The sequence below is a fragment of the Trypanosoma brucei genome, chromosome 10 (assembly GCF_000210295.1).
Source record: "Trypanosoma brucei gambiense DAL972 chromosome 10, complete sequence".
In the NCBI taxonomy this organism is placed as follows: Eukaryota; Euglenozoa; class Kinetoplastea; order Trypanosomatida; family Trypanosomatidae; genus Trypanosoma; species Trypanosoma brucei.
In genome coordinates, this window is record NC_026743.1 from 136,436 (window position 1) to 155,477 (window position 19,042).

General features: G+C 42.8%; 10 protein-coding genes across 10 annotated transcripts; 9 read left to right on the top strand and 1 right to left on the bottom strand.

Annotated features, from left to right (window-relative positions):
* Nucleotides 1-1,245: 1,245 nt before the first annotated feature.
* TbgDal_X770 (hypothetical protein, conserved) lies at nucleotides 1,246-1,626 on the top strand (the record flags this gene model as incomplete). Its single annotated transcript, XM_011778960.1, has 1 exon — nucleotides 1,246-1,626. One exon carries the CDS (start codon nucleotides 1,246-1,248, stop codon nucleotides 1,624-1,626), a length of 381 nt encoding a protein of 126 aa, XP_011777262.1.
* A 1,001-nt stretch (nucleotides 1,627-2,627) lies between these two features.
* Nucleotides 2,628-3,686, top strand: TbgDal_X780 (hypothetical protein, conserved; the record flags this gene model as incomplete). Its single annotated transcript, XM_011778961.1, has 1 exon — nucleotides 2,628-3,686. The coding sequence occupies one exon, from the start codon at nucleotides 2,628-2,630 to the stop codon at nucleotides 3,684-3,686; it is 1,059 nt and encodes a 352-aa protein (XP_011777263.1).
* An 856-nt stretch (nucleotides 3,687-4,542) lies between these two features.
* Nucleotides 4,543-6,441, top strand: TbgDal_X790 (hypothetical protein, conserved; the record flags this gene model as incomplete). The annotated part of the gene is made up of 1 exon (XM_011778962.1): nucleotides 4,543-6,441. The coding sequence occupies one exon, from the start codon at nucleotides 4,543-4,545 to the stop codon at nucleotides 6,439-6,441; it is 1,899 nt and encodes a 632-aa protein (XP_011777264.1).
* Nucleotides 6,442-6,598: 157 nt separating this feature from the next.
* On the top strand, nucleotides 6,599-6,919 carry TbgDal_X800 (hypothetical protein, unlikely; the record flags this gene model as incomplete). Its single annotated transcript, XM_011778963.1, has 1 exon — nucleotides 6,599-6,919. The coding sequence occupies one exon, from the start codon at nucleotides 6,599-6,601 to the stop codon at nucleotides 6,917-6,919; it is 321 nt and encodes a 106-aa protein (XP_011777265.1).
* A 103-nt stretch (nucleotides 6,920-7,022) lies between these two features.
* On the top strand, nucleotides 7,023-7,544 carry TbgDal_X810 (hypothetical protein, conserved; the record flags this gene model as incomplete). Its single annotated transcript, XM_011778964.1, has 1 exon — nucleotides 7,023-7,544. The coding sequence occupies one exon, from the start codon at nucleotides 7,023-7,025 to the stop codon at nucleotides 7,542-7,544; it is 522 nt and encodes a 173-aa protein (XP_011777266.1).
* A 1,751-nt stretch (nucleotides 7,545-9,295) lies between these two features.
* On the top strand, nucleotides 9,296-10,015 carry TbgDal_X820 (synaptobrevin, putative; the record flags this gene model as incomplete). Its single annotated transcript, XM_011778965.1, has 1 exon — nucleotides 9,296-10,015. One exon carries the CDS (start codon nucleotides 9,296-9,298, stop codon nucleotides 10,013-10,015), a length of 720 nt encoding a protein of 239 aa, XP_011777267.1.
* A 1,534-nt stretch (nucleotides 10,016-11,549) lies between these two features.
* Nucleotides 11,550-12,773, top strand: TbgDal_X830 (hypothetical protein, conserved; the record flags this gene model as incomplete). The annotated part of the gene is made up of 1 exon (XM_011778966.1): nucleotides 11,550-12,773. One exon carries the CDS (start codon nucleotides 11,550-11,552, stop codon nucleotides 12,771-12,773), a length of 1,224 nt encoding a protein of 407 aa, XP_011777268.1.
* Nucleotides 12,774-14,135: 1,362 nt separating this feature from the next.
* Nucleotides 14,136-15,947, top strand: TbgDal_X840 (hypothetical protein, conserved; the record flags this gene model as incomplete). Its single annotated transcript, XM_011778967.1, has 1 exon — nucleotides 14,136-15,947. The coding sequence occupies one exon, from the start codon at nucleotides 14,136-14,138 to the stop codon at nucleotides 15,945-15,947; it is 1,812 nt and encodes a 603-aa protein (XP_011777269.1).
* Nucleotides 15,948-16,294: 347 nt separating this feature from the next.
* TbgDal_X850 (hypothetical protein, unlikely) lies at nucleotides 16,295-16,603 on the bottom strand (the record flags this gene model as incomplete). The annotated part of the gene is made up of 1 exon (XM_011778968.1): nucleotides 16,295-16,603. The coding sequence occupies one exon, from the start codon at nucleotides 16,601-16,603 to the stop codon at nucleotides 16,295-16,297; it is 309 nt and encodes a 102-aa protein (XP_011777270.1).
* A 1,131-nt stretch (nucleotides 16,604-17,734) lies between these two features.
* On the top strand, nucleotides 17,735-18,772 carry TbgDal_X860 (hypothetical protein, conserved; the record flags this gene model as incomplete). Its single annotated transcript, XM_011778969.1, has 1 exon — nucleotides 17,735-18,772. The coding sequence occupies one exon, from the start codon at nucleotides 17,735-17,737 to the stop codon at nucleotides 18,770-18,772; it is 1,038 nt and encodes a 345-aa protein (XP_011777271.1).
* Nucleotides 18,773-19,042: the final 270 nt, after the last annotated feature.

A 19,042-nucleotide genomic window follows, 5' to 3' on the forward strand; every position in this document is an offset into this window, starting at 1 on the left:
TGTTCATTTACAAATGCAGCAGGGTCTCCTCATTTTTCTTTTCTTTAACTCTCTTTCTCTCTTGCAGCACTGGGACTTATCTTGATAATTCGTTTGGGATTCCCTTTACACATCGTTAATATCCCGATTGTCGGCGAGATACTGATGGGAAAAAGAAAATGCAAGTGCGTCGCTGCATAATTTATAGAGCTTCCTTTAGTTGCTTCTTTTTTTTTCTTGTATGTTTATTCCCTCTTTATTGCATGCCTGAGTACTGCATTGGTGTTTTTTTGTTGGTTGAAAAATAATTTTCTGTGGTGAGCAAATACTTATTAATATATGTTGTCCGAATTGTCCTTACCCTCCCCGGGATTTGTTGGTGAGAGTTTTTTATTTGTGTCCAACCTCTTTTGTTCCCTTTTCTCCTAACACTTATGGTACCCGCACGCGCATGCAATGTTTGTAGCTGTCGTGTCCATGTTTTTAAAAAAGAAAAGGGAAAAGGAAGAAATGGTTAGTAAATCATAGGGAGTAGTGATCCAGTGGCTCGTAGCTTCTTCTACATGACATTGTTTATATACTCACACACAATTTCTTCAACCCTTCTCCGTCTTTTACTTTTTTTTGTTGTTCTCTTTTTTTTTTTTCTTCTCTTCTTAATTTTTAGCGTGGTTTCACTTTGTTTCCTTTAGTGTTCCGCCATTTTTCCCCCTGCTTTCATGTACTTAATGTTGGGTTTTTATCATCAATGCATTTTACTTGGTTGCGGTGCCAACTTGCTCTTCTTCTTTTTCTCCCTTTTTTCTTCTTCTTCATAACTTACTGTTCCTGATCATACAGTATATCAAAGATTATATATATATATATATATATATATTAAAAAAATCATTAGTGCATGGTTTATTTGGAGATAGCTTTATAAGCAATCTCGTATTTTTGTACGTAGAAGTCAAGTTGAAGCTATAATAAATCCGTTCGGTTTCTTCCCTTTTATTTTTATTTTTGTCTGGTTTCTTCCAGTCCGCAGCACCTTACTGCTTTGAGTTAGTTTGCGCGTGTATTTTGCACCTGCTTCCGTTAAGGGTACGCAGGGCCTTTACACGTGTATAAGGGACTTGAAGAAGCGGAGAAAAAAAATAAAAATAAAAAAAAGAAGAAGCTTCCAAAATAATTTCTATTTAATAACAAAAAGGAAAAAAAACGGACAGATTGCAGAAGCGAAGAGAATAGGGAGGTGTAAAGCGGAAGGATCAGGATAATTTCAAGATGTTAAATAGCTGTTTGTGCAAAATCTTCATGTTTGTCCGGTTTCTGGTACTCATTGTTTTCGCATTATGTACCAACATCTTGAGTGCTGGCGCGAAGGAATGCAAACTGATGGGAGAAATGGAAGCGTGGAAACATGATGGTGGCTCTTTTATTCATGACGAGAAGTCCGGAACGTGGCATGAATTAAACAGCGACGGGGAAAGTGTTGCATCTTTCGTAGAATTCACTCGTAAAGATGATACCGTTGTCTTACGCGATGAGAGCCGGCACCTGTTTTTACTTCTGCGACCCGATCTTGCTGCAATTATGAACAATGGGGACGATAACTTCCAACCGCTTTTTCAGGGACGCTTCGTCAGCTCAGTGAGTTGTGCATGAGGCAAAGCGAAGGAAGTGATGTGGTAGTGAATTTTATATTTTCCTGCATGGTTGGCTCCTCCTTAACTGAACTTCTTCTTCATATGTTTACACATTATGCAGTCATGTCTTATGTGTAGTTCTTTCAGCTGCTTTTATATGGACTCAAATTCACAACCGCATCGCTTTGTTTCTCGCTTTCCCCGTGCGTTTTGGTGGTCGCTGCTTGTAACTTATTTGATGTGTTTTGTTCCCTTCAATCCGTTGCTCTGTTTTGCTTTTTTGTTTTGTTTTGTTTTAACTGAGTGTCAACCTTTCTTTTCGTACTTCTGATCCCCTTCGAACGATCTGCCTCCTTTTTTTTCTCCCGTCTTTCGTCCTCTGCCCGTTTTTTTTAAAAATGCCTCCATTATTTTTCGGTCGAAATATTTCAAATCATTGAATAAAGAAAGGAAGGACGAGCCCAAAGGAAAAGAAAAAAGAAAAAAAGGCGCGCAAAGGCAAGACTAAGTGAGTTTCAGATACTTTTATATATGAGTCACCGCAGCGAAAATTTATTCAAAGAGTCGCAGCCAATATTTTTTTGCGTGTGAAGAACCCATTGCGGTTGCACTTATTTGTAGTGCAGCAACATTTTACACTTTACCGAAAGTATCTGATCTGATCTGATCGTTTTATTTTTTCTGTTGTTTTGTGAAGTCGGTATTTATTATTATTATTATTTTAGTCTGTAACATAACGCACTGCCGGTGAAGGTGATACAGGGGTATCGCATTTCTTTTTTTTTTTTTAGTTGTGGGAGCACTGCAGTCAATAAAGGAGAGAATCAGCAGGAAATTCAATTGCACAAAAGTAAATAAATAAATAATCTTAAATACAAGGTGGCCGTACGTGTTGATCGTTGAGACATTTAAACAAAATATCACAAACAGTTGACGAAAGAGTGGGCAACACGGACGTGACACCTTTCTTCGCGAAAAAGAAAAAACAACAAGCAAACGACAAACAAAGGACGTGTATAAATGCAGAAATGTTTAGTCATACGTCATGGCAGGCTTAGGTTTCCACTGGGAAATGGGAGTACTAGCCGTCACCTCACAGTTGGCCGCGATTTGCTTCCCCTCATCCCCAGTAACGAAATTTATCATGATCCACCGAAACTCCGTCATCGTCTTGACAGGGACGGGTATCTTTATTTTAAAAGTATTGTCCCACGAGTGACAGTAAGTGCAGCTCTCGATAATCTTAGGCTGCAAATGACCGCATGTGGTTGGACATGTGAGGAGGACCATAAGCGCATGTTGGAGCGTAGTGGCGGTGTGGCATTAGGTTTGCCATTCCCTTCTGCAGGGAAGCTTCCACTACCGCAAATAACATACACGGACTCACTTCGAGCTGCGGTGAGCGGTACGAGTGTCATGGCGCTTGTGCGACAAGTGTTTGGTGGAGCAGTTCGTGTGTGGGATATACAGTCTGTACATCTTGCGGCTCCTCAGGAATCCTTTGGATTACGTATGCCAAGTGTATATATGAATAGAGGGACAAAGTTGGCCATCATTGCACTTGTGCCATTACACGACACGCCAATGCACATGGGTACACCAGTCATTGTGAAGGGCAGTAATAGCAGCGACACATATGCTGCGTTACGGAGTTCCTATGGTCAACACGATGTAGAAGGTGATGATATTTGTGGCGATGGCTGCTACACAGATGACCCTGATGAGTTGCTGCCGTTAGGCAAACAGCTCGGCATAGATGAGGTGACTGGCCGCCGCATAACAGTGGACGTTAACCCATTTCTTTCAGTGGCTGTTGAGCCGGGAGATGTTATTCTTTTAACAGTTTATACGATGCATTCCTTTCTCACCAATACAACCGACTGCTGGCGTATCATGACGGAGGCGGTGTGGACTATGGAAGGCGATGATGTTGGTCCTGATCCCCGTTACGTTGGTAGCAATGCACCGGGGCTTAATAAGTGGTATAGCGAGCGTGACAACAGGAAGAAATACCCGCGAACCATGAACGAGGCGAAAAAGGCTTGGGGGTTAGTACCAGATGCCCCATCCACCATATGAATCATGTTTTTTTATTTATTTTATTTTATTTTATTTTTTTTTGGGGGGGACTCTGTGGAGTGGGAATGGATGGGTTTTCTTCACCATGTAGTTTAAACGCGATGCAACTTTGGCTTGCGTTACTCAAGGAGACGTCTCGTATGTTTTACAGGCAATATATGCGTGGCTGCCTCGTCTAGATTGTTTTTGGTGTTTCTTTATATATATATATATATATATATTTTGGTGGAGGGCGGGGGAGGAAATCATTGTTGGGAAGAAGGGAGGTTAATGGAAGTTCCACCACGTCTCGTCATTTTTGGAAATTTTTTTTCTTATCGATGCGAAATACCACCGCACTATTTGCCTACGGTGATGGTGTAGTTGTATATTTTCCCCTACTTCCAGAAATGCTTGTTTTATTTTACATTTTTGTAGGTAGATAATGATGAGGCTGCTGGACACAGCAGTGATGTGAAGCAGAGTAAGCGTAAGATAAGGTTAATACGAATTATAATGGTGTTTCGTTGATTTGTGGTTATCAGCAATATGTTTCTGACGAGTACGAAATTTTGAGAGGTTCCATTGCACTTTTCCTTTTTTCCTTTTTTTCTTTTGCATGCTAGTTTTATTTAACCGGTGTAGGTAACGCAACACATTGCAGTGACGAGATTCGTGCATTGTGCTGCCAGTGCACGCGGTGGTTTACATAAGCAAAATAATAACGTTAGCGGAAGAAGAACCAAGAGCGTTTGGAGGCCAACTGACTTTACCAAGTGTGGTGAAAAGGAATAGGCTCAAAGGATATCGTTGTAGTTAACGTAAAAGTGAACATAAGCTTACGTGTATAGTTCAAAGCGCCACTTATCGTTGCGACATGCATCGCCAGCGCCGCCTTGTGCGTGGCCTTCTTTCAAATTCTTCTTCTCAAATGTTGGGATGCCGACCTTTTTTTGGAATGAGTGGAAGGGGCAGCGGTGGTGCCGGGGGTCGTGGGGATTCGGGAAAAGAAGGGGAAGTTGGAGGGAAGGGATGGTCAGGGCTGTTTAGCGGTGCAGGTGGATTGCCACCGGGATTTGACGAACAGAGGTTGAAGGCAGTTCAAGAAATATTTAATAAACAGTCCCCTGAGAAGCAAGCGGAGCTGATGAAAAAGGCACTCGAGTTCCAAAAGGTTTTTGGGAAGGTCCCGGGGATTGGTAAAATGGCGCAGAAAAATATTGAAATGTTGGAGAAGGTGGTGATTAACAACTCCAGCCAGCAGCAACAACAAACACCTCCAAAGGCGAATGGAATCCGCAGCATGTCTGGGGCTGCTGAAAGGGAAAATAAGGCAAAAATAAAGTCGTCTAATGAATCGACTGCAGCCGGCTCCGCGAGAATCTCGGGGGGTGCTGCCGGACCCACCATTGACGAACTGAAGAAAATTAACTTGGGACCCGAGATTGAGGAGCTCTTCGCCGAGCTCTCCTCGATAAGGGCAAAGAAAAATTCTTATCGTAGTAGATTCCTCGCTGCTGAAACAGATCTTGAGAAGTTGAGGAAAGAGGTTGAACAGTTGCGTGAGACAGACGCTAGTCTCCGGTCAAAGCTGCGTCGAGTGGAACAAGATGTTATGCTTCTCAATTCTGAAAACATGGAATTGAAAGAACACGAAAAAGAATGGAGACAGGTAAGGCACAAAAATGAGAAACTGACAGACGCAGTGCAGCGACTTCAACATGATAGTGCGGCGCAAGACCGTCAGCTCAGCGAAGCCCTGCAAGTGCAGCTAAAGGAGAAGGATGATATGTTACGGTCGCTGCAACGAAAACTTGACAGACTCCGGAAGCGGGACCCACTTCTTCAATTTTCACTTCTCTGTAGTGACGTGGCACGGCTGTGTGATACTGAACAAAATGCCGCTAAGGATGCAGCTGAGGATGCCTTTAACATGCTGCAGGGAATTCACCAACAGAAGCAAGACGCTGCTTGGAAGTCAGCTATGTTACAGGATGGTGCAGCAGCGAAAGCATTCATGGCAGTGGTCCGCCGTTTTTACTTGAGTCGTGTTCCACATGCAAACTATGATGCGCTTGTTGCGGTGGATGATGCGGAGGCGCTCCGACCTCTTGTGAGTGAAATGGGTTTCACTTTAGAGCATGTGGCTGCCGGTCGTTATGTCATCGTCGCTCCCTCCGGTGAGGTGCCCAAAACTTTTATTGGTCCGTACGGGCTGTGTGCTGCTTTATATCTTGCAGGGAAATCCGTAGAAGGAGAGAAAATGTTTTCCTTTAAACTTACTGTTGTGTATCCACACGTAAGCTCAACTCTGTTTGGAAACGCGTGCAGGACGGGGGTGCAGTATGACACGGCGAGGTCTAGCGGACCTGGTGGACAGGCCGTTAACGTTTCGGAGACCCAAATTATCGCAAAGTTGTCTATTGATGGTGATGCGGCTTATACCGCAGAGGCACAAGATTCTCGCAGTGCACTCAACAATCGGGAGGCTGCCACCGAAAAGTTGGCTAAAACAAGGCGTCAGCATTACAACGAACAACTCGCGAAGCAGCACAAGCCGGAAGGGTTAGAACGCGAATTAGTTGCTGTTGTACAGTCCACTCTTAATGGAAACGGTAGTAGTGGAAGTGATGGGATGGTGGGCCCCGTCCCCAAAGAGATTGTTGAGTTGGTAAATGACACTGTTGCCAAGAAATTGCTGCCTGGCGCAGAACTGGGGTTGCTGTACGGTATGTTGTATTTGTTTCGTGAGGCGGCGGCCGCTGCCTCCTCATAGATGGTATCGAATTACTAATATACATTGCGGTGCACACCTGGTCTACGAGGCTTTATTTCAGTTAGCTAACTTTGCAGAGACAGTGATACACTTGTGTGCATGTGCAGAGCTAGTATGAAGTCCTGATGGTCAGTCGAAATGAGATCTGCGCGGGCATATGTGCTTATGCACCGAGCAGATGAGGGAATGGTGCAAGGGAGAAATGCGTTCTGCAACCCAATGTGTATCTGTTTGCATGCGCTTACGGGTCAGTGTTGGCACCGTTAGTACTGGGTGTTGTAACAACTGTTATCATCCTTCAACCGCCTGGTGTTATGTACATTCCTCTCTTTTTCGTTTCGCTTTAGTCGTTGTTTTGCGCCGCGCTTCAAAATTATGCCTGTACCCACCCTCATCCCCTCTGCCGTTACGGAGGAGTGAGGAGCAGGAGGGGATCCTGTTGCTGTTCTATTCGTTTGTTCCACCATTCCCTAATTAATTTTTTTTATTTTTACCTTTTCTTTCTTTCCTTCCGTGTATTTACTCTCTGTCTTTTTTTCTTTTTTTTTTTGCATGACAAGAAAAATTTAGAGCCCTAACTAATGTATTTTTGCCACGGCTGCCAAAACTTCCACACTGGTATTGGAGCTTCCGAGCAACTGACTCAGTGCCAAGCGTGTCAGTCCCCTTTAATTGAGAGAGTATACAGCCATGGACAAATGAATGAACTCTGTGCTTTATACGGACTGAGACACATAACGATTCATGAGGACAGTGAAGTGGATGAAATTTTGCATCTCCTTCAGTTTTTGCAGTCAGCTGAAGAAAGGGCCGCACGTCACTCGAGTGCCACAAATAACGCCATTGTTGAAGAGCTCATGCGCACATTTGTTAGTGCTGCCGAGGAATCGCGATCCGAACCAGCAGAAGCAATGGGCCCTTTTTCATGCCGCATTTGCCTCGATTCGGACGATTTGGATGATATTCAAGTGGCACAACTGCCGTGTCAGCACCGTTATCACGCAAACTGCATTCGGTCATGGCTGCAGAAAAGTTTAGTTTGTCCCTTGTGTCGTGCCTCAGTCCTCCCTGCATCCACAGTAGACACGAACACCACAGCATAGCAGAAGAAACAAACAGATATTACAAGCATTCAGTGCGTGCGTATATGCATATACATATATTTACTTGATATTTACTTATTCATATCAATGCTGGTGTGTGTTTATATATATATTTATATATATATTTATATGTTTGTGTGTGTGTGTGTGCATTACTGTCTTTTTGTTTTTGTCTTTCCACAGTCCGCATCTAGAATTACAGACATGCCTGTGCCCACAAGTGCTATTATTTGCGTCCGCGAAACAAAGGGGAGGGGAACTCTTTTTTTTTTCCCCCCCGCCGTTCGGTGACATTTTCAACGGTAAATTTTCGTGGGAGCGTATATTTGCGTATTGGTGCACGTGTTTGTTTGTGCAAACAAAATATATTTATTTTTACATATTTCTATTCGCATGTCTGTTTGAGTGAAGGGGTTCTTGGCTACATTAATTTAACCTTCTGCTATTTATTATTAATTTTATTATTGTAATTTCAATGTTGAACCTGAAACGATAATAAATTAATATGCAGGGGTGGAAGACAAAGTAATGGTAAGGAAAAAAAAAACAAAAATGGAGGAAAGACATGAAAGAAGGAAACTCCCGGGAACGGTTATATTAGGGTTTTTTTTTCCAACACAGCGGAGTGACTCCCTCTTCCTGAATATGTTGCGACTGTTGTAAATAATTTTTTTCTTTCTTTTTTTGTTGTTTTTTCTACTGTTTTGTTACGTGTTTTACCACTTCGACTTGTTTTGTGTCTGTTTGTCCACGTTATGTTGAGGTTTTTCCATGCCTCGTCTCCCACATGTTTTGTGCTCTACATCAATCTTTAAAAAAAAAAAAGAAAGTTTATTTATCTTTGTTCGCCACTATTTGACGGTTGTTGCTTTCTTTTCTTTTCTTTTTTTCTCCCCCTTTCGCGCGCCCTTTTTTCCTCTTGTGAGCGCATCTTTTGACTCTCTTGCGGGCACACTTGAAGGAATAACTGCATGAAAACGCTGACATTAATGTTAAAATAATTTCAATATTAATGTTGATCACAATGTTAACATTGTGGTGTTATTGTCAAGGGTATTTTTGTATCAAATTTCCCATTAGTTTATTGACAATGTCCAGAAATTTCTTTTATTTGTCATTTTCCCGCTTTCCTTCCTTCCTTCTTTCTTTTCTTTTTTTTTTTTTTACACCCCCTCCCCCTGATGTTTGCTTGTGAGGTTTATCCGTTAGCTGTGCTATAAACGATCGGAAGAGGTGGAGGTTACGATTATTGTTATTATTATTATTATTATTGTTATTATTATTATTATTTCCGTCATTATTATTATTATTATTACTGTCATTATTATTATTGTTGTTGTCACTGCTGATGTTACTGTTATTGTTTTTTTTTTTGGTTCTTGATGCAACCGCGGACACTCCTCTGCAGTTGTTTGCCAAAAAAAAAAAACAGCAACAACGAAGAAAAGCATTCTGAAATCCAACTCAATTTTGCTTACACCGTGTTTCCTCTTCCTTTCTTAAAAAAATATTTTGAGGTGTTTCGGTGTTTGTGCATCGTATCATTAAAAGGAAAACAACCATATTTCTAAGATAAGGAGAAAAACATTAATTTAGTGTATTTAGTTTACTTTCCCATTATCTTTATTACATTTTGCTTTTAGGCGGGGGTGGGAAAAGAAATTGTGCAGTCCGTTTCTTTCTTTTTCTGTTTACCATTCAGTTTAATATATATATATATATATTTTTTTTTTCCCCTCCCCTCCCCCATCATGCAGGGAGGAACAAAAATATATGGCGGGGTCGTGGTCCGACTGACGGATCGGTTACTGCTCTGTAAAGCTCCGGGTTTTACCACCAGCGATTTTTCCATTCCGGAACTCATGTGGGCGGAACTTGTCAGTAAATGTGACGCACCTAATATGCGTACTAGTTCTACTATGATGGCTAATAATGCCACTTCTAGTGGTTCCGCAGCTCCACAACTTTCTTACCATATTTGTACTGATAATGAACTTGCCTTCGCTATTTTATCAGATATGGGGCTTACACGCCATAAGGCCCATGCCACATTGGATGAAGCATCCAAAACATTTCGGAAGATGTTCGTTGAGAGCGTGGCGTCGTTTACTCCCAAAGCAGTGGAGGTGTTTGTAAAACCCTACCGTGATTTACTGCTCCGCTCCAGTGATGGGGGTTCATCAGATGATAAGGTAAATAAAGTTAAAAAAGCTGTGGATGAGGTTAAGGAAATTGCTCTCGATAATGTAGAACGTGTCATGCAACGTGGACAACGGATTGATGATATTGTTCGCTCTACAGAGGATTTGCAGCTTCAGGCGCAAGGTTTCCAGCGAAGTAGTCGTGATCTCCGCCAACAAATGTGGTGGAGTTCAGTCAAGGGGAAGTTATTGATTGCAGGTGTGGCTCTTTTTTTTATTTTAATTGTGGTATTCGTTTTTGTAGGTGGAAAAAAAGAGGAAAAGAAGTAATTTTCTTTTTGTTTACCCCTCCTCTTTTTTTTTTAATTTTTAAACCTTCATTCCCACAAGTACACCAGCATACACCCCAACGGGAATGTGCGGTTCATACAAACATGAAAAAAAAAGGAGAACAAACAAACAAACAAACAAAAGAGATATTTGCTCTACTGAAAAGCAAAAAAAAAAGAAAGAAGAAATAAGAAGTGATGATAGCGGCTGTGGAAGGTTGGTAAAAATGAACTGCAGGTGGTTTGGCCTTCTTTTTTTTCTCCTCCTTTTGGTGTTGTTGTTGTTGTTTTTTTTTCTTTCTTTGATTATTTGCTTGAAATAATATTGTGAATATGTGCCTACGAAGCACTGAGGGTGGGGAGCAAAAAAAAAAAAAAAGAGAGAGAGAGAGAGAGAGAGAAAGGCGGGAAGAGAAGAAAGTGACAGTAAAGGATGAGGAAACAAAAAAAAACAATGAGGTTAAAAAGAAAAAGGAAAATAAAATAAAATAATAACATGGTGGATGGGTTTTAGAACCAATTGGAAAGGGTTTTATACAAAAATGAAAAAAAAAGGAGGTAGAAAAAGAAGAAGAAAGAGGAGGAGGAGGAGAAGGGAAAAACAAAACAAAGAAAAAGTGTTGAAGTAGTGGTATATAAACTGCTGTGGAATTATACCCGTATGTGACAAAAACTGTTTATGCTTTCCCTTCATTTTCCCTCAGTTTTCTGTTTGTTTGTTTGTTTTTGTTATTCACTGCGGCCGTTTAGTTATGTCTGGGAGTTTCCATGCTTAGGTTTGCATCAACGTATGACTAAAAGAAAGAAAAAAAAGAAAATGAGTTGCAGAGGGAGAGAGAAAGAGAGAGAGAGGAAAAAAAAAAAAAGAAGGACTTCACGTGCACACACACACACACAAAAAAAAAAAAAGAATTGAAAAATTATTCACCGAGGCACTTTATTTATTATCTCAGATCTCGACTGTCGTTCGGTCGTTGGACATTTCCTTTTCCCTCTCAATTTTTATTACGTTACTAAATTAATTTTTTTTTCCCCCCATCCCCTCCCCTCTTTTTCGTTGAACGATGTTGTTAGTGCTCTTTTGTCGTCGTTGTTGCTAATCTTCCTTCCGCAACCCGAATACCTCCCGTGTGCCTCAGACATTTGCTTTTGTCTGCCACATATCTTTTTTCCCAGAGGGGGAAAGAGGGGGGAAAAAAAAAGAAAAAAAAGATGGGCTGCTTCTGAACCTGCGTGAAATGTTCTGATTGTCTCCACCTAAGTGATCGCTGCGAGTCTTTCTTTATTTATGGTCTTCCTCACTCTCCCGCGCTTGTTTAGGTATCTGCTTGACCTATTACTGTCTTGACTCTCACCTCATCTTCTCCTTCTTTACTTATATTTTTTTTGTTTCGTTTTGCTCCGTTAACATTTACTGTTATTATTATTATTATTATTGTCATCATCATCATCATCATCATCATCATCAATCTTGTTTTATCTTTTACACCATTAGAAGGAAACCGTGTACCCTCCGTTGCAACCGCCAGTATTTAATGCATCCGGAAATTGAAGCACTCAAGCGACGTAATCGCGCCGCGGGAAAACGGCTGGTGCCTATTGAACCTGATCATACCAACAGGCAATCGCGTTCCACCTCCTGCAGTGTGAGGCGTAATGGTTCCATTTCTTCACTTACCGCTCGAACCCCTCAAAGTCTCGAACAATCTGCTGAGCGAGTTCATGAGGAACGCAGACAAGTTAGCAGTTTAACATCGCGGTTTACAGCAACAGCACCCATTTCCGTCAACAAATCGTATAACAATAGGAATGATGGAATGTACACGGTGGCTAATGGCCGTATGGGGCAGAAACCTCAGCTATCCATTCCAAGAGTACCAGCAAGGCCACCTGTGGGTGTTCGTGGTAAAACTCGCAATAATTTAGGAAGTTTTGTTAGAACCCCGACCAATGGAGAAGATCCCGTTGCGTGTGTGAGTGGCCCCGCTGTGGCAAATGTGTCGAAGGTTGGAAATAAAATATCTCCGGAAATGTGTCACATGCCATCTAGTGGGGGGGGCCTCTCCAGTACTTCTGTGCACCCAGCGGAAAAAGACGTAATTGAAGAAGAGTACCGACAACACATGGAAGAAAGCTTAAATGACGGAGATGAGGTATCTTCTCTTGGGGGCCATCTTGCCAAGCATGAGTTTAAGTCTGTACCAGATCATATTCGTAGGATGCTGGAAGGAGATAGAATAGAAGAACCGTATACAACAAAGCTTTGGGAACAGATAAATACGGACGAGGGGCGACGAACTAATGGCTATTACGAATGCATCCGCTGTGGTATGCCTTTGGTGTCACCTAAGCACCAAATACGTTTTTTCACGCGCGGTATTGCAGCGTTTTCGCTTATGCATTGGGACGGCGTGGAGGTGCGTGTTGGAGGCGTCGCTTCTTCAAACAACAAATCGAAGAGTTGCGGCACCTCAGAGGCACTTCAGTTGCAGGTGCGTTGTAAATGTTGCTCAGGTTTTGTTGGCATTCTTGTGCCCGATCCAGAAGGGGAACCCCGCAATATATTTGTTGTGAACAGTTGCTGTTTGAGTTACGTGAAGGATAAAAGAACACGGTGTAAACTCAGTAAACCGTGTGGTGCTCACGGAGATGACGGTGATGGAAGCGGAATGAAGCGATTAAATAGCCGAAACAGCAGGGCCTCTGAAGGTGACGTAGAGATAGATTTCAATGACCCAGATATATTCGAGATTGATTAATTGTGAAAGAATGAAGGCGCGAGCGTCCAACTGTTTGATGCGCGTGTTCACTATGGTAGCGAACGGTACAGATTAAAAATGAGCAGGAAAGAGGAGGGAGGGGAGGAAAAAAAAAAACAAAAAGGAACGTGAGGAACCGGGGGGGAGGGCAGAAGGCGAAGGTTGTGGCACTTCACTCCCGTTCCATTTCCTTCTCTACGGGCGCGTTATTTTAAATGTCTCTTCCCATCGCTTCTTTTCCCTTCCTTCATTTTTCCTTTTAAGGATTTCTCTCAGCTATGACCTTCATTGGACAGAGGAGGGAAAGAAAATAAAGAAAATGGAGTGGCAAGTATTATGCTGCGCTTTCTCTCACTATTATCACTGCCCTTTTATTTATATATTTTATTTATATAAATACTTTTACGAGTTTTTACTTCATAGATGAAAATGCACCTCACCCGTTAACACGTAAAAACCAAGTATTGGAGGAATAGAAGGAAGAAATGAAGTTACTTCCGTATGAGTTTGTTAGGTTTACTCTGTTACTTGGCGTCCTCTTGTTTTTCTCCCCTATCTTTTGCATTTGCAGGAGAGAGAAAGAGAAATAAAAGGCAGGAAACCAATGAAGGAGAAAAACAAGGGCATGCATACCTCGGTTGTTGTTGTTGTTGTTGTTGTGTGTGTGTGTGTCTTCCGTATTTTCATTATTATTGCTTCATGCCTTTTCTTTTTTTGTTTGCTTTTTCCCCTACCGGAAAAACGCGGATACGATGACGTTGCGAAATGATCGCCGAAAGGGAGTAAATGGAAGGGAACGTAATGAGGAGAATGAGGGCCCGAAGAGAAAAAATGAAAGGAAAAGAAAAAAACGTGAGGTTAAGCCCTCAGTGAGGTGATTTGTTTAAGGAGAGGAAAGGTCTGTCATGCTGTTTTTCTCTCTTTTTTTTTTCTCCTGCCTCCTTTCAGTTTTTTGCTTTCTTTTTTTCTTTTTCATTGTCCGTGTACGGTAAGCGGCAGGGAACACAACTCATCTGCGTTTGCTCGTTTCGTTGCGAGGCATGCGGTCACTCACTCCTCTTTTCTTTCGTTATGTGTATCTCTCCTCTCTCGGGGTGGGTGCACACCCTCTCACTTTGTCTTCTCTTTTACTACAGAAATTACACCCTTCCGCCATTCAGTTATTTTATCTGATATGTTCTTTCATATTACAGTGCAATTGAGTTTTATAAGTTTACCTCAGGGGGGATCGTTGGAAGGACCTCCCCCTTCTTTTTTTAAAAATTCTTTTTGCCTGTCTTAACTCTCCTGTCGAAAATACTTTATATACTTGTGTCTGCACCAGTTGTGTCAGTGTTCTGTTCTTTAGTCTGAAGGTCATGAATGGGGGCGGAAAAAAAAATAAATCGTCCCACCAACTCTGGTGAGGTTGCAGAGAATGTTGGCGCATTTACAGAGGTGATGGTACCGATATGGAGTCAACTTTGTGACAAAGTTATCGCAGCCTACAAGGCAGGTGAAGATATTGTAGTATTACAGCATTTTGAGGAACTGCGGGCAACACCCGAGCTTGATGTTATTGCGCATGATTCGCTCATATCTGCTGCTCCCGACCTCACAGTTGGGGCGGTTGAGAAGAAAGAAGATGATAGAGCTGCTAAGAAAGAAAGGTTGGAATATTGTTGGGGGCGCGCACTTCTCTCTGCTAGGCACTTGGCAGGAGACGATGATGAACACATTAACAGCATCGTGGAAAGTTTTGAGCAACAGTTTGGATGCGTCTCCGGGTACCTTCGCGCTCTAGCTATAAACGCTGAGAGCGCACTGGAGGTGCTTCAGTTATACCAAATGATGGAGGGTCCGGTAACCACGAGGGTTGCCACTGCTGCTCTGCACCGGTTTTTAACAAATGACGCCAGTGAAGTTTCTGGACTGTTGCAGTTCCTGAAGTTGAATAATGTTCCACTGACACGTGAGTTTCATGATCAACTGGAAAAAAATTTTGTCATGCGTATGAAAACGGAGGATGCTGAGGAAGTCTTTAAGGACATGCGTAACGCTGGCGTGGAGCCAGTTAGTACACATCCGTATAACTTTATTTTCATGAAAACACCCCCGTTTAAGTACATGGATCTTCTTGATTACTACGAGGACATGCTGGATCGCGGTATCGTGCCTATGAACTCCACCTTCCGCATTCTCAGCAGACAGACACAAAACGGGGGTTTGGTGAACCAACATTTTAGTGCTCTTGCGAGGGGGACGACTACGGGATCCGATCGTCGGCATGAAACTGAAGGGCACGGCGGGACGCAGGCTTTTTTTGCCACACGCCTTGAGGAACTCGCTCGTTTGAAATCCAGTACAACTTTAGATGATGCTCTGCGCGTGCTCCGGCGTATGGACGTTGAGGGTACGCCATTAATTAGTGGCTCCGTTGTACTCAACGTCTTATTGTCCGTATTCTGCCGTGCAGGGCACATCGAAGACACGGAGCGTGTGCTTCAATTAGCAAAGGAGCGCGGATGTACTCCCAATGGTGCAACGTTGTCTAGGGTGTTAAAGAAGAGTAATGCAGACCGCTTTCTTCAAGCTGAGCTTATCCTACCAGACGCACTAGAAGCAGGTGACGTACGGTTAAGCGACATCACTGATGTTATGTGTCACTTCTTCAACAATGGCATGCGTAGTCAAGTAGTGCGTATACTCCGTGCATATGTTGTCCGTTGTTATCGCAACCCCACCGAGTCGATTCCCCACACCGTTGCCTCATGGGCGTTGCGACTGGGTCCGTTTGATTGGGCACTGGGTTTTTTAGCAATATTGCTTGCATCCAATGATGAGCCACTTAGCGATCGAATTCAACGGCGCATGCACGAAGTTGTGAAGGAGAATCGAAGTCGTGAGATTCTTAAGGTTCTAGAGGGACACAAATGGGACCGCCGCAGTATTTTGCTCGCACCGCAGCTTCAAGAGCCAACAAACAGCAGCGATGGCGCTGGTGAAGTTAATGGGCGCAGCAGTGAAGGAGGTAACAGCGGGGGTGGACATCATCGTCGCGACATGGGCCCGTCATGGATGAGTGCCATGCATTTGGTTCTAAAGGAAATGGATGTGGAGAAGGAAGTACTGATGGGATATAAGGCGAAACTTTCGGCTCTCATTAATGATGCGAAAAAGAAGCGTGATAATTAAACTGTGTAAAAATGTCCCCAGAGGGAATAAAGTGAAGGTGGAAGTGTGAAGGGAAGGGAAGGGGAGGGAATGGGGCCGTGGACATAGGAAAAGTATAAACAAATTGGAGAAGGAAAGAGAGAGAGAGAGAGAGAGAGAGAGAGAAGGCATCAGAACAACGAAGTTGTTATGTCGGAGGCGAAATTGACGGCAGAATTGCTCGAGTTTTTTTTTTTTTGTATGGATTGAGCAAAGAAAAGGGGGACCATGAGGGAAAGGGTGTGTGTGGGGCAAGGGTTCCTGTATTTGCGTATGTGCGACTGAACTGCGAGCCGAGACACCCGGTAGTGAATTACATTTGGTATTTTTTACATTATTATTATTATTATTGTTTTTTTAATAGTCTCGTTTCCTTTTCCCCGTGCCTCCTCACCCTCTCCTTTGATCTCTATGTTGTAGTGTCTTTCATGCGCTTTAACTTCACTTCTCCAGGACTTTATTAACGTACTTAATATGTGCAGTAAGAAATATTGAAAGAGAGAGAGAGAGAGAGATGTGCTTGAAAACCCGTACTTACATGTAGAACGCAAAAACCTCTGCACCGAATAATTGTTTCTAAAAGAAAGAAGGAAAAACAGAGCAAATTGTGGACGGTACCGGTGTGGTTTTAATATCATGCCAAACTGTCACCTTCGCAAGCCGTTGTGTTGTGCGGAATCATCATTTGTAAAGCCGTTGGATGGGTGAGCCAAAAAAAAAAAAAGGAAAATGATAACAGAAGTAAAGGGGACGGAAACTGGGAGGGGTGAAGCGAGAAAAGAGAAGACAACTTTGAAGGAATTGGAATGATTTTCGAAGGAAAAAGACGAGGGGGTGCGTGAGTAAACGCTTTTTTTTTGTTTACACCCCTTGACACTTTTGTTTCGCCCCGCCTTGTTTCGTTGTCCCCCTTTCAAGTTTTTTCATTGTTATTATTATCATCATCATCACTATAATTACTCTCCTTTTTTTTAAAAAAAAGAAATGGATTGTCACTTTGTTCGTCCTTTTTTACCTATTCCTAAATTCCCCATCATCCATTTTCCTCGAGTCACACACCTCGGGTACTACTTAAATATATTCGATGTTATTGTTTTTTTTTGTTTCTGTGTCCCGCGGAAATAGAGTTTATTATTCTAAACAGGAGAAGAACCAACGGAGAATACAAATCAAGAAGGTGAAAAAGAAAGGATCTGGGTGGAAAGTTGGGCTGTCATGTGACAGCAAGTGTCAGCCACCACCTTTCCATTAAACCTCGTTGTTTCTGTTTCCCTTGTTTAATTCCACACCTCTGTTTGGTTTCTGTGTCTTCACCTCTTTTCACATTGATTGCACCCCTTACTTTTAGTTTTAGGTTATGTGTTTGGGCCCATTGTGAGCGAACCACCGACTATTTTATCAGGCTTTGTACATACGCAAACACAGCTACTTTATCTACTTATACGCGCCACATAATTAAACGCATATATATATATATATATATATATATATATCTGTATTCGCACGAGCACTTGTTATTGACGCGATATCGGTGAGTTACCGACCGACGGACAGCAGTAGTGGTAACATAAGCAAATTAAAGATAGAAAGTAGCGTAGAGCAGACCAGTGTGGTAGCGTGCGGCTTTCACCATCTCGGTTGAAAAATTTTTTCGCCGTCAGTTAAGGAGGAAGGGGAGAGTGCGAGACATCGGAATCTTTGGGGTGTGTTTTCGGACACAATAGAAAATCAGCAAATAAATCACGAGTAGGTAATAGTCAACAAAAAAAATGGAGTCCCCTGTGGAAATGTACCGATCCCACTGCCAAGCTGTTGGGGTGGCAATGAACAGTGCGTTGCTAAGGGGGCTGCCGGAAACCACTGAGAAATTGAGGAACATGAAAGTAATGCATTTTGGGCGAAATTTTCTCGGTGACCGGGGTATCCTCCCGTTACTTCCTGTAATAAAGCAGGCCAAATCTTTGCACACTCTTGATTTGCGTAATAATGGGATAGGTAACGAGGGGGTGAAGGCACTTTGTCGCCAACTCCGTGATCATCCCTCACTGAGGGTTCTGGAATTGGGTGGGAATCCCTTTACGTACCTGGCGGCGCGGCAACTCACATATTTGTGTGAATACAACGACAGAATTACTTTTATTGGCGTTGACGACACCCTCATGACGGAACCACTTCGCCAGAGCATAGTTCACCGCATGCAAGCAACAATGAAGCGTCGGGAGAATCGGAGGCAGAGGAAGCAGGCTTCACCTAATGTAATAGACAATGAGGAAAATACCACTGAAGAAGTCACCGCTACTGGAGACACCGAATATATCGACGACGCTGCAGTAGCTATGGGGGTTTTTGTTTCAGAGGATCCACTGGCAACACCTCTGCAACCGGTTGAAGTGGTAACGGAGGCTTGTGTGCAACTCATTAGTCCACCAGCCAACACCCCATCGGTCAAATCAGAAAAAGTTGCTGAGATGACGGGAGATGAAATGATATCCGGTCCCTCACCATCATCCTCTTCAGTTACTCCCCCATCCACAGGAGCCGCCGCTTCTTCAACCTCCGACTCTCGGGAGACAACACAAGCCAATGAAGACGAAGTGGGAGAAGCTGCTGAGGTTTTCTCCGATGAGGAACAAAATAAAGTGGCGACAGTAGAGGAAACCGACGAGACGAGTGACGTGTCGGTGCATAGTGCAGGGGAGGAGTTAAGTGGAAGTATGGTAGATGATGATGTGCAGAGCGAAAGCAGTGTGACGAGGAGTGACGCAACGGAGCCGCAAGAAGATAGCATTGTGGAAGACGAAGATTAATATTATTCAAGCGAATATCTTTGCATGTGGTACGAAATGAGAAGTAAAGAGAAGAGGAAAAGAGGGGAGAAAGAGAGAGAGAAACTCAGGAAATGCGGAATGTGGGGTATCTGTCGTGTAAATATTGTTTTTGCGCCCACCGCAAACAAAAGTGTTCTTTTTTTTTTTTCATTCGAGGTCCGAAAAAGTGTTCAAAGATAGTTGAGGCTATGAACATCAGCAACTATGTGGCTGTACTTGACCGTATGAAGTAAAACCTACACCTTGGGA